The sequence below is a fragment of the Fukomys damarensis genome, unplaced genomic scaffold, assembly GCF_012274545.1.
Source record: "Fukomys damarensis isolate Sample0158 unplaced genomic scaffold, DMR_v1.0_HiC HiC_scaffold_7, whole genome shotgun sequence".
NCBI classification, from domain to species: domain Eukaryota; kingdom Metazoa; phylum Chordata; class Mammalia; order Rodentia; family Bathyergidae; genus Fukomys; species Fukomys damarensis.
This window is the reverse complement of record NW_022900919.1, coordinates 27,159,979-27,174,127: the sequence shown is the minus strand read 5'-3', so window position 1 is coordinate 27,174,127 and position 14,149 is coordinate 27,159,979. Positions and strand designations below refer to the sequence as shown.

Here is a 14,149-nt window from a genome sequence, read left to right as displayed (position 1 = left end):
TACAGAAGAGTATCATCGTAAGGGATTATTTTAAAGAAAATAATACACTGCAATTACAGAAATATGAAAAGCTTTATCCATATATATGATTCAAACATTACTTACAAGTTGATTTTTAGAATTTTGGATAAGAAGTATCTCTTAAAACATCATGCTGATGGCAGAGAAGAACAGATTAGGTAGTTAGAGTAGGAAAGATGTGAGTTGCATGAACTGTCCTGTCGTGGCTACTCCAAGTCTTCATTCCTGTACTTTCTAAGTACACATGAGACCAGACCATGTGTCAGAACCCAGCGAGCCATGCCATGGGTTCAGCAGAGTTTTGCATAGGGAAGTTGGTCTATTGTGTCTTCATGCTCTTCTTTTCTGGTTCTTCTTTTGCCTGTGTCCAGTGGTAGCTATAAGTATGATAACCACTGTCTCCTCCCAGTGTTCCCCATCTAGGTGTCTGAGCTTTGCCTCCTGTGTTGTCTGGGCAGGTGTCCACAGGGCACTACCTGCATACCTGCAATGCCAGGGCTATTTCCCCCAGATAGAGCAGATGACCTGCAGGTCGTACTACCAGAGGCAAGAAAGTGAATGAAAGTGAAGCAGTGGGAGAGAAATGGGATCTGCCCAAATTATACTGAATAGATTTCTCCCTCTATGGTGATGGGCTAGGGCTACCTGATTGTGTGTGTACCAATCTTTTAAGATGGCTCAAAGCTAAAACAGTCTCAACTGATTTTACTAATCATACTGTGTTATTTGGAGACCAAAGATAATTTTAGTGCTTTTTAAGGATATGGATGTGTTGTGTAGTTTTGAAAAAACAGTATTGGGACTGTAGGGCTGTATTGCCACTTGTCAAGTGGGTGAAGGAGCTACTAAACTCGGTGCCAGAGTGTAAGCATGAGTGTGAGTCCTGTGAGCAGCTTGGCTTCTCGTGCTCTCCTCCCTGCTCCTGGCATTGACTGCTGTCTAAAAGGGTCCTCGCCCCATCTTGTCCTCACTTAGAGCTGTTTTTCCCAGATGCCCTTTATCTTATCTCAGACAGATTGGGTTCTTCCCAAAGTAGCCTCCAAGAAGAGAGTCAGCTGTAAGAGACTCACCTGGGAGAGGAAGGAACATCAGGAGGCTGGCTGGGGGAGCAAGGCAAAGGAGAGCACAGCAAGTATCACCAAGCCCCCTTCTGCATTTGGCCACTCATGCCTCATTGCCCAGGGAAACTCTGGCAAGTGGTTGGGAGCATCTGAGATGTGTATTCGGGGCACTGTCTGGTGTGAATTGAGAACTGGTGGGCAAAGGCACAGGCAGCGGTAGGGTTAACCATGCCTTCCCAGATACAAGGAGTCTTAGGCGCAGAGACCCTGGTATTGGAACTCAGAGCACCCACAGTGATGCAGGACATGTGTAGAGTATCACCAGCATCTGCATAGTTCCCCTCAGCAGCAGTGCTAAACACAGGGTCCCCACACTGGGCATCTCTTCACTGGTTATGTCTTGGCCAGAAATGCTGCCCCACAGTTTTCAGAACAAAGGTCAGATGCTGGTCTCTGCCTGTATAACTGTATAAACATGCACCTCACACACATGCATGCACACATGCCCACATGTGCACACACTGTCGCACACAGACATGCACACTTGCTCACCTCTTCCTTTTCCTGTCCTCTCCTATCCATTTTTTCCCTCTATTTCCATCTGACCCTCCCATCTCTCTTCCTTCCCTATTCCTGGCTTTCAGCCTTTGCCTGTTCTCAACTCCTGCCTGTTTCTCCCCAGAGCCTTTATGTCTCCCATCCCTTATCTTCCCTCTCCTGTTCTGCATCTTCTCCTGCACACATGCACTCTTCACACACACACACACACACACACACACACACACACATCACTCACTTGCTCGCTCACATGCAACCACAGCACTTTAAAGCTGCTGAACAATTTGTATCTCCTCCAAAGCTCCAAATTATCTTCTCCCTACCTCCCTCAGAAGGCACCTCCCCTGCCCCCCTTTAGGTCTGTGTTATGTTACCCCAGGAAGCACTTTCTGCACCGGATTGGAATTGTTTACATGTCTGTTTTCTTTCTTTACTGTGAGCTCATTGCACATGCAACCACAGCACTTTAAAGCTGCTGAACAATTTGTATCTCCTCCAAAGCTCCAAATTATCTTCTCCCTACCTCCCTCAGAAGGCACCTCCCCTGCCCTGCTTTAGGTCTGTGTTATGTTACCCCAGGAAGCACTTTCTGCACCGGATTGGAATTGTTTACATGTCTGTTTTCTTTCTTTACTGTGAGCTCATTGTCTTCCAATTTCAGTGCTCTTACAATGACATGAAGTAAACACTCAGGAAGCACGGAGACCCCCTTGCCCTTGGACTGAAAATTCTTCCATTTTTTGTCTTGACTCTTGAGGACCATGAACAACTATGTGAGAACTAATGTGGTACTGCTTATACTCCATGTCAGTGATGAAGAACCTTTCAGAACTTTCAGTGATAACAAACAGCTCACTGCAGCATGCGTGCCATACGTTCGCCACCATGGCCCTAAGTTATAACTTTGCAAGAAGCATTTGGGTTTACTAGCAGAGGCATTCTGAAGATGTAATGTCATTATTTAAAGATTGATTCTCATTAGAAATTCTGTGGTTAGGTGATAGTGCCAAAAGAGAATAAGATTTGAGAACAAATATTTAAAACTCTTATTTACATTCCTTTTAAGTATTTCTACAGACACTGTGGAGAGGGCATGACCTTCAGGCTACTGAAGGACAAAATTGGTAGCAAAGCCCATTTTTATCAACCAGAGTGCCTTACTCATTAATATGTATTAGTTGAATAAATAAATGTTCTCCATACTTTTGATTAACGTTCACAACGTAGGGAGAAACACATACATTAGAGGAAGAGAAAACAGAAGGCTGTGAATCTGAGTTTCGTGTTTTATATTCACCTGAGAATTGAATCAGATAATTCATGTGACTCTGTACTCATTTCTTCAACTGTAATATGAGGAGTCAAAGCCAGCTGACCTTTAGTGTATGTTCATTTCCACTGTTCTCCTGTTCTATAATGGAGAATCCACTGTACTGTCCTAACACCAGCGGAAGAAGGAAGCTTGCAAGGCAAAAGGTAGTGGTGGCATGGTCAGGACCATAGCACTGGGACGGAAGAGACACTTCGGGTGTGAGCATGAGGATACAGATGAAGTATGACAATGCAGGGAGAGTGTATGGTAAGCTTGAGACATGCTAGAGACCTGAGGTATCTGCGCATACCTCTGGATCCCCTTCCCATGACCCTGGCTCCTAGTTAATGTTCCGTGAGTGATCTGAAGTAATGTGCGTGCACAGTGAGGATGCAGATGGGAAAGCCTCTTCAATTTGGTCACACAACATCAAAACAATTCCCATGAAGCAAATAGTAACAGACAGAATGATTTATCAGATGCCTGGACTTGATGCCCTTGGTTTACCACCCAATGCCAGATTTCCCAGCTGGAGCAGAGTATAAAGGGATTATTCTAGAGCAGCTCTGTACTAGGCCATGCTGCTGGTTATGAGTTAGGTAGTCCTTGAAGCAGCAAGTCTAACAGAAGTCTAGGCCAAGTAGCAGGAAGAAAATGGGATTAGGAGTCTATACTAGCAAGAGAGGATGCTAAGTCCAAATGGGAAAAGAAATAAGGGGCAACATATGAAAGACCAGTTGTTGGAGATGTAGATACAAATGAAGACATGTACCCTGATATTGAATATATATATATATATATATAAAAACAAATAAAGATGTACCCTGATATAGAATATATATATATATATATATATATATATTGGAAGGATTTACCTATACAATAGTTTACAAACTTTAAAAAAGCTTTTAAAAGTAACCAAATCCCTAAGGAAGTGGGAGCCTCAGGGAGTTGTAGAGCACAGCTGAAAGCTCCTGTTGACCCATGTTCAGGAGTGGATTTGATGGGTAATAACCAAGTGTCATATGTAAAAATGAAAGGTAAAGAACACAAGCCCCTTTAGGTGTCAACCTGTCATTCCAGGTAATATAAAATTAAAGTTTGTATCAATCATTGATTTATAAGAATACCATTCTGATTTCAAAATACATTGTACAGTTTTTCTTTGCACCAGTAATTTTGAAAAAGAGATCTATAGTTTGGTAACTTTTTCAGATGTATGGAGAACAACCTAATTTGAACTCTTGAAGATATCTTTCTTACTGTTCTTCAGAAAGCCTTTATGCAGTTATCATTTCCATTTTGCCTCAGCAATATGAATTGAATAAAACTCTCATGTTTTCATGAGAAAATTCTCTGTCTTTGGGAGGAACAGCTCTGAAATTAGCCCATGGTGATGAGATCAGGGAGAGTGCCCACTGGCCTCAAAGAGTGAAAGAAAGTGTGTGCAGTCACAGAAAAAAATAATTTTTGTTTAACTTGTAATTACATATTATAATCCATCTCTTATTGCTTTTTAAAGATAATTTCCCATGGACTTTATAAAATATGCCTGTTTAAAGCCCTTAGAATTAATTAAATATTTCTAAATTCGAAGGTGTAGATATAGAACAGAGATGTAATTGTTTTCAAAATTGCCTTATTTCTTCCTATTTTCTATTTTATCATTTCTAGCATGGCCTTGTGAAACTTTAATTAAATATCTATTTAGATCATTACTGCCTTCCATCATGTTAATAGCATTCTGCTACAGGATAAATAAATCCCTGTTACTAAAATATAGGGCAGCATATATACCTTTTAAAATATTTTGAGGGAAGCACCTCAGTTTTGGTTATTATTGTCTGTGCATATTGTGTGTCACTATAAACCCAGGCCTATATCATCTTCAAGCCAAGAACTAGGGAAGCAGCTTTCTAAGTTAATCATCTCATTAGGCAGTGGATAACTGCCTAATTTAGAAAATTTTTTAATACTGTACTTCTCCATGATGGACCACAATCAGTGACTTTTTAAGCTTTGACTGCTAATGTACTGAATTAAAGTGCTTTTTATGGCTTGCATTTAAGAAAGAGTTCAGAGCTCTTTCATCAGTTATATTGGGGTAATGATCTGGACATCTTTATATAGTTTTTTAGTAGCAGAGTAAACGTGAGTTTTATGATACTGATGACTTTCTATACAGTATCTTTTATTCCTAGAAAATGGAGTTGCTTTAAATTGATGATCTAATAGATAATACACTCAATTCCTATGACTATTAGGAAGATTATGTTATACAGATATTGCATAAATAAGAAGTCAGTAAGGTTGATTTTTTCCTTTGTTTAGAACAAAAAATTTTAAAGAAATACTAATATTTTACTTTCATGTTCAGGTAACTGGATTTTTACAATAACTTATGATTGTCAAGCTGTATCATATATGTACATATCTGTACCAAGATTTGATTCTGTAAGTAGATGAAATAAAAAAATCTATTAAACCTTACTTTATTTAACAGTATATTTAACATTTTATAGAATTCAGCATTTGCTGTATGTTATTTATGAAACTAACGTAAGTTGAATTTCTTGGCAATATTAGCTTTTACTTCCTACTTCACTTTTCCTTTTATGTTGTAAAGACTGCAAGAAATAGACAGTTTCTGGTTGTAATGATATCTACTGCAAAGTCAAATTTTGTTTATATTTAGGTTGAATATGAGACTCAAATTAAGAAGATGCAGCTACTTTCAAGAGAGAGCCTGAGAATTAAAGGTGAACTGAAAGATGAAGGCAGAGAAAAGGTAATGAATTAAAATGATAAACTTCTTGTTTTCCGATGATTTCTGAAATGTTCATATTTTAAGATAGTATTTTAATAAAATCACCTTATTATAAAGATCATTTTGATTAAATATTAAGTGATTAAAATTTTTTGCTTATAGAATATTGCTTTAATGTATAATTTGCTAAAAGGCAGTCACTTTGGGGTTAAGATTTAGATTCCAAAGAATAACCTTGTTAGCAGGTAAAATTGTGTTTTTCTAAATAAGGCTTTATAGCTACTTTTTGTCTTACTTTGAGAAATGTTTTAATTGAAAAGTAAACAAAATGTTGCATTCGGATTCTTTCCTTTCTCTGTATAGTTTTGTACATTTTAACCTTTTCATAGAGAAAGTGGAAAGAAAGATTGCATATCTAAGCAATAGAGGAAAAAGACCAGCAGGAATACTTAAATAAATTCTGCTATGTATCTGCTGTAATGCAGGCTTCTAATCCTCCTGCCTATCTCCATATAAATGATTCTGTTCAAGACCATAGATGTTTTCTTCACTAAAAGCAGTAAAGCTCTTTTAGATGAAATGTCTAAAAACATCTTGTAATAACTTGGAGCATGCTGGCAAGAGTAGTCACTTGTGCCTGTGTGAAACCCCCTCAGCCAGTTGATATTGGAATAAGCAAAAATGTTCGCATCACTCCATTATTCAGAAAAGCCAGCAGCGCGCTGGTTCCTTAGGCTGCAGCATTCATTAAGAAAAGCTTACTGGGCTGAAAGCTGGGAACTGATGATAACGGGATATGATTTTCATATTTAATGCTTTCCTTGGAAGAGTGTGTGTGCTACAGATTGATAGAAGAATCAACTGCTACTTTACTAAAAGACTTTCAGGTTTGCCCTATAGCTACCGATGGAATCATTCAGCCAAGAAATTAACTTTTTCTCCTTTTACCTGCTTTATATATCTGCTAAGCAGGCTGCCTAGCTGCCAGTAAATGTTATTATGCAGTTAACTGTTTGGTATTTAAGACTCTTATCAGAAAAGAAACAGAGGCCACACTATTTTGTTTTTATAGTAGGAGGAAGGTTTTAGTTTTTCTTTCTTCCATGCATTAGCAAGCATTAATCTGAGTTTATAGGAAGTTTTGGTTTTCTTTCCCATAGATTAGAAAGTTAAAAAAACTAGAATTTAGAGCATTCTTTAAACTGTAAGATATGGAACACCAAGCCCCAGCAGCCTTGACCTATATAAAAAGGCCTTTAATGATAAATGATTTATGTGCCATTAGATGTAGACCCAATGTGGTATGATGCAATAGACTTCTAAACCATTCAGTTTTTCTGTTTGACATCTGGTCATGAAATAATTGGTGTGTTTTTAATCTTTAAGCCAGTTTGTTCTTTCTATGCTGCTCCCAATAGACATATTCTTAGTATAGTGGTGTCAATGGTACTTAAGTAAAAGGGGAGACTTTTTTTTTTTTCTGTTTGCACTACTGATTCCTTACCTTGCATATGATTATGGAGTGTTCTTTTAAGTCATATTTAAACAGAGAGAAGAGACATACTCCTGACAACTCCTTAAAATGTTTCACTTAATAATTAGAATAGAAGTGTTTTCTCTTATTCTAAAAGGTGTCATCTCCTTGGAAGCTTTGACTATTGACTCCATATAAGAATCAATTAGGTAACATTTTGAGAAACTTATATCTTACCTTTTCCAGTTTTCCATTGATGTGCAGTCAATTACAAGGTAAATATGTTGCAGCAAAATCATGACTTAATCCTTATTTTAGACTAACTCCCAGACAGTTCCTTATTACGTGAGTTCTTTGTTATCTGAAATCTGAGTGCCTCATCTTTGAGTAGTCATATGAATTCATCTCCTCACCCAGTTGTTTGTCAAGGACTTTCCTAATTCAGGATCTAGTTGTCAAACAGCTGCTCTGTTGGAGAAATTATAGTAGGCCCCACTGCAAATGTCACAATTCTTGCTCTCAAGGTTCTTCTCAGAAAGCACTGTTCTTTCTAGGGCACAGGAAGATGTGTGATGTGTGCTGGTTATAGACAGGTGTGGGCTTCATGGGAGCAGCCAGGACCACTTCCTCTGCCATGAGTTGATTACCCAGGTTTTGGTGGAGGAGGTGTTGAAGTGGGCATTGGAGGAAAAGTAGGCTGTTGATGGCTGGGGCAATGTTACGGATAAAGGAGCAGACACTGGAAAGCCCAGAGTGTAAATGCCTCTCTGGCAGGATCTAAAGAGCTTGTTGGGAACATGGTAGAAATGACCTTGAACAAGGACATTCTGAGACCTTGCACCTTAGGCTCAGTCTAAGAAGAGAGGATTAGCACATGTGCATGTGTGATGAGCAGGTGAAGGACTTGTGAGCAGAGCAGTTGGGTCCAGAAGAGTGGCTGCAGATGAGGCTGGCAGTGCAGCACAGAGTGGACTGGGGAGGGTAGATGGAGCTGAGGAGTTGGGGCGAGCACACGGGAATTGTTCCACAGTACCTGAACACAGGGAGGTGTTGTGGAGGGAAACACTAACAGAAGGGAAAGGATCCATCAAGTCAGAATTCTGAATCATAAAACAGTAGCTTTTAAAAGTGGGTTTACAGCTTCCCACCCTACACAATAATTTAGATGTCAAGAGAGGTTATCAGGTAATGGTTGTATGTTTTCATATGTAAAACTGTGGCTCAGTTTTGTAATAGGCACCTACTGTCTGCAGGCATCCACGGTTATGTTCCTTCAAAGTGTGGAAAACTAGTCTGCTCACCCCCCAAGCTTGTTTCAACTCTAACTCTACTTAGGAAACTTAAAAATAAGACAGCAAAAATATAATATTCAGGCTTTTTTGAATCCCCACAGATTTTACTGTAATAATCCTTTCCCTCTATTATCTATTTTTAGTTTGGTATGACCTCTGGTTCTATTTATAGCTAGGTCTTTCTGGTTGCTTAATTGTGTGGTATGAGCAGTGTTTAGAGAATATGTGTAAAACATGCCATAACGTACATACTGGGAATTTGTGAGTGAGAGTATACATTTTCCCATGGGGGCTGGAGATTTCTTTGAACTATTGCGCTGTAAACTATGTGCCACTAGAGACAGAAGGACTGAGAACCAGGGAGGCCAGGAGATGACATCGCAGGACTGCTGGGGCAGTGTCACCTCCCGTGCTGTAACCCTCTCTGCGTGCTTCCAGGACTTGCAGTACCAGTGGTGACACTGGGTAGAGATCCCTGCATGCTTACCAGCTGCTGCTCTCATGATCTGAGTGGTACTCGCCAGTCCAGGGTAGCCACAGAGGCCCAGGTCCTTTCCAAAGACGAATGGATGGACAAGTGGTGCAGCAGAAATCGGATAAGAGATCAATATCATGGAGGGTGAAGCGAACCCTAACACTGATACCCCTGCTTGAAGAGCAAATGACTTAGCTGGGATCCTCTGGAAGTAGATCCCAAGACAAGGATTTGAGTACATGCTGTCACTTTGTTGGGAGGTGGACCCAGGAAGTACAACTGAAGAGCGAGGAAAGTGACCCAAAGAAGGAGAAGCAGCCCACAAAGGTGCGGCACTAAGCATCTGGTGCTTGGGCCTGGGGTGACCTTGGAAGACTGCAGAACAGGCCTCAGAAGTGACCTGCCCCAGGGAAGGAGAGGAAGGTCCTTCCCTTCCATTTTATTCCCCTGCAATTTCACGCTGTACTGCATCTAGGTGCCGTACTTGTGGAGTCCCAGACATGTGGGAGTATGAGCCCGGGGTCTGGGTCTGCCCTTCCCACCTATGCTGGACAAGAACAGTGGATAGAGGAGGAGAAGGTGGGCTGTCACGTAGAGTTTTTGTTCTACCTTACAGCCTACAGTAGTGTATATGCACGCACACACATCCATTACAGCACCTTACAAAATAGGAACTATTTTTGCATTCATTTTACATATTAGGAAAGGGATGCTCAGAGTAGTTATGTGACTTGTCCCCAGGTTGCACAACTGGTAAGTGGCAGAGCTAGGGTTTGGGTCCCAGGAGACTAATGTGGAGTCTTGTTTTATTTTCTACATTTTTGCTTTTTCCTTAAGTTTATTTTGGTCTGGGTGTTAATTAATAAATGCATATTTATCGACTCATACTACTTTTAAATTACTAGATGAAATAATTTACTTGGGAAATTAGTTGGCGATAACCCTTGGAGGAATTTAGCTTCTCTGTCATATTCAATAATGAAGGAAAAGCAGTATTTCTAACGCTGACTTTTTGTGGGTACATTGGTTAGGCAGCCATCTTCTTTTACTCCCTGGATGGTGGAATTATGTACCAAAGACTTTCCCAAGGAGGGAACATAGATACAGGTCCATGCCTTGTGGTGAGTGAATGAGGAAGAAAGGAGGGAAAGTGAAGAGGGTGAAGGGATGCAAGTCACTGTAGCAAGAAGAAGAGATACTATGTGGGAAACAGTGCTGCTTTTCTCCTTTTGATAGTACAAGGGATTAGAGAAGCGCCACAGAACAAATACTGATTTCTTGTTCTTTAGATTTTCCAAATTTTATATGTTTATATTCTATGAAATATTATATTATTAAAAAAAGACATTCTTTATACAGCCTAAAAAATGTGTGAATTCTTAGAATTTTTTGGAAAGGAATCTGACAGTGACCATCATAATTAATGTCCACATATGCTTTGTCCTAACAGTCCATTTTTGATCATCTATTTTGTAGAAATAAAAGCTTAAGCTCAAAATGCAAAAATCTAGTTAGTCTGTTGCAGCGTTATCCATACTAGCAAAACATGGGAAGTCCACAGGGCCAGCAAGGAAGGAGGGATTGGGAGAGGTGAGGCTATACCCTCAATTTCAAGCACTCTGTGTGTATCAGAGGGAGTCCAGTGTATTCCTCTTGCCCCGGGGGGTGAGGGTGCCCTGGCATATTGATAGGAGAGAACAGCAGGTTGCAGAGGATCATGTAAGGCATGCTCTCACATTTACACAAATGCCCAAACCCTTGTTTCTGGGGAATTAGGTTTGTGTGAGCTAGGAGAAAGGTTTGAAGGTCATGTGCACAGTTTGCCTTGGTCACCTCAGAAATGGGAGAGAGAGGGAGTGAGATACATACCAAAGAGTAATTTGTGCTTTATATTGTGCCTTTTTCTATGATTTAAATAATACTAATATGATTTTTTAATTTGAGGAAGAAATGAGTTAATCTGTTCCAGGAAGAAAGAGCCAGCCTGAGGCTGAGACTACTTTTTTTAGTGTAGTAAAGTGTGAGTTGCTTATCTCCTTTCTCAAATATCTCTGAATTTTAGAGTGGAATTGGCATTCTGTCCCTCTGTTGTAGTTCTGCACACTCATTTTATGAATAGGGAAATGAGAGGGACATAGCTAGATCCTTGAGTTGACCTGTGTGAGGATTGTGGAGTAGATCCAGGTCACACTGAATTACATTATGTTTTTAAAACATTATGTCTTGGGTACTTGTGAGTTTGTTCACTTGAAAACCATGATTTATTGTTTTAGTCAGGGCAGGTGTTTAGGCAAAAGGTTGATTCTGGAGTATGTGTTTGTTTTAAAAAAAAACCATCCACTGGTATGGTTTAGGAATGCCAAATTTTTCTGGAAGCCTCTATCTACTGTTCTTCTATTCTTCCTACTTACCCCTGCCCCCATATAACTAACTCTGGGATACAAGTTCCAATTCTGGGTCTCTTTTAGTAAGATCTGATTTTAGACTTGTTGAATTTAGGCTCAAACTTAAGATTCATAATGAGGATGTTTTAAATGTTTGTTGGTTGGCTGGTTTGTTTTTTTAAAGCTCTGACTCAGTAACACAGTTTGAATTTTAATGCATATTGCTGCATAGGAGGTAGGCCCCATGGCTCTGGCATCTGGTTTGAGTCCTGGCTCCATGACTGGCTGATTTGCTCAACCTTCCTAAGCCCGATAGAGAGGGAGAAGAGCAGTGACTGGTTTGAGGGCTGGAGAAGGTGACAAGAATAAATCTCTTAGCATGATTGGCTGCTCTTAGGTGCCTAATAAAGGCTCACTGATCCAGCCTCCATGCTCAGACCTTCAGCAGCATCCTCCACCAGGGTAACCTCACCAGGGTCGTGGCTTCTCACCACACATCTAAAATGGTGGAGAGTACACTGTAGGGTTGGATAGGCTTCCTTGTAATTAAAGAAAACAGAGATAACACCACTTGATGGTAACAGCTTGGAATGGCTGTTTTTCTAGTGATCGACCCACAAAATAACTTACAGAAAACACTATTAAAACCCAATTTAACAGAGGCATTTTACAGTGTAGATAGTTCCAACAGCTCTTGGGTTTAATGGCTAGAGACATCTCTATGGCCTGAGTCACAACTGGTGGTGAGTGTAATTCAACATGGTGGCAGAATGAAAAGCAAGTCATATTCCCACAGCCTGGGTACTGAAACAGCTGAGCTTGATGTCTCACAGTTCTGGAGGCTGATCAAGATGCCATCAGGCTTGGTTTCTCTTGAGACCTCTCTCCTTGAGTTATAGATAGTGTCTTCTCACAGGTCCTCGCATGGCCTGTTCTCTGCATGCCCGAACAGACAGAAAGAAAGACCTGGTGTCTCTTCTTCTTTTTATAAGGACAAAAGTCTTATTGGATTAAAGTCCTACCCTTATGACCCCATTGATTATTACCCTCTATTCAAGGCCCTTTCTCTAAATATAGTCTGTCATAGTTAACTTTTCTTGTTGCTGAGATGAAACATCCAACACTCACAAGTTAAGGGAGGAAAAGTTTATTTAGCTCATGGTTTGTAGAGGTTTCAGTCTATAGTTGTTTGGTACTGAGGCAGGGGGGTCATTGCAGAGGAGAAGAAGTTCATGGTGGGCAGAAGGCAGCAAGACAGTAAGCAGTGAAGTACAAAATAGGAAGTGACAAGCAGTGACCTTCTTTCTGTCCCTTATATCTTTTCCAGCCTACCTACCCTTAGGGCGGATAGCACTCAGACCCAGAGTGGGCACCCTTAATCCTACCCAGAACATGCCAAACGAGTCAGTGGACTAATTTAGTAATCATGAACCCTTAATCCCAACATCATATACTCTGGGTCCAGCTACCTCTGAAAAGCCCTACCTATGATCACATGAGGCTTTGGGGGAACATCTAGACACAAGTCATAACACAGTCAACTGGAGATTCTAACTCCACCTATGAATTGGGAGAGGTATAGTCACAATTCAATCCGTAGCAAGTTGTAATGTAAAATAGTTCCAGCAAGACTGTTGTGTCACAGTGCCACACTTGTTGAGTCTAAGAAACCAACATGGGTACATTACTAGTAATTAAACCTCTGACTTTATTCATATCTTTTCACCACTTTTTCTATTAATGTCCTTGTTCTGTCCCAGGACCCAATGCAGTATTTAGTATTAGAGTTTTAAGTTTAAAAAAAAATTAAGCCCAGCATTGTGGCACACACCTGTAATCCTGGCCCTCACAGGCTGAAGCAGGATGGCCATGAGTTCAAGACCAGCCTGAGCTACATGGTAAGTTCAAGGCCAGCCTGAATGAACTACACAGTGAGACCCTGTCTGAAAAAAAAACCCAAATTTCCTGATTTTAATCATGAACTCTGCTAATGAAAAGAAAAATAGCTGGGCCTGGTAGTACACACCTGTAATCCCAGCACTTGGGAGGTTGAGGCAGTAGGATTGCTGTAAGTTCAAGACCAGCCTGGCCTACACAGTGAGTTCCAGGTCAGTCTCAACTACATAGTGAGAACTTGTCTCAACCCCCCCTGCAAAAAGAAAAGAAAAGAAAAATGTCCCTGTACACTGAAGTACTTAATGGTAGATAGGTAGAATGTGTTTACCTGTGTTTGCATGATGCAGAAAAAACTACTATGCATATGTAAGTATATATAGACACACGCAGAGGAAACTAAGAATGATAAAACATATAAACCATTGGTAAGTCTAGCTGAAGAGTATTAGGAAGACTTTTTTTTTGGTACCAGAAATCCAACTCAGGACCTTGCTTGTGCTTGTGAGGCAGTCAGTGGCACCCCTGAGCTAAATCCCTGGCTCTAGGAAGATTTTTTTATACGATTCCTGCAATTTTTCTGTAAGTTCAAAATTAAAAAGTTGTGTACCCCCCAAAAAAAAATAAAAACAGCAACAGCTAGACCTAGAGTGGAAGGAGCTTCCTCTGACTGAGGAGTCTTGACCTAGTAGTTTGAGTTCTAAGAAGTTGTTCTATTGATCCAGTCACATGTGTGCAGGGGGACACACTCAGGGACAATTAGTGTGGAGTGGCAGCTGGCAGGAAACACAGCCAGATCTCTTGAGAATGGACGGGTAGAATAAGGTATAGTAAATCCATAGAAGATAAGAGGCAGCTGTTAGAATTGTAACACATTTACTTACTAGCAAGTGCACAGAACATCTCTAGAAA

The 14,149-nt window shown here is 40.3% G+C and overlaps 1 protein-coding gene across 5 annotated transcripts in view; it reads left to right on the top strand.

Annotated features, from left to right (window-relative positions):
* Positions 1 to 14,149, top strand: part of Kiz (kizuna centrosomal protein) — a 95,681-nt gene that overhangs the window by 15,668 nt on the left and 65,864 nt on the right. For 3 of the 5 annotated variants that reach the window (XM_010634201.3, XM_010634204.3, XM_033761156.1), the window contains one exon: positions 5,648 to 5,740. In XM_010634201.3, coding sequence (XP_010632503.1) covers positions 5,648 to 5,740 — 93 coding nt within the window. Of the gene's footprint in view, positions 1 to 2,982; positions 3,220 to 5,329; positions 5,407 to 5,647; positions 5,741 to 14,149 lie in introns of those variants that run through there. The other 2 variants (XM_033761155.1, XM_010634202.3) reach the window with 2 other exon arrangements.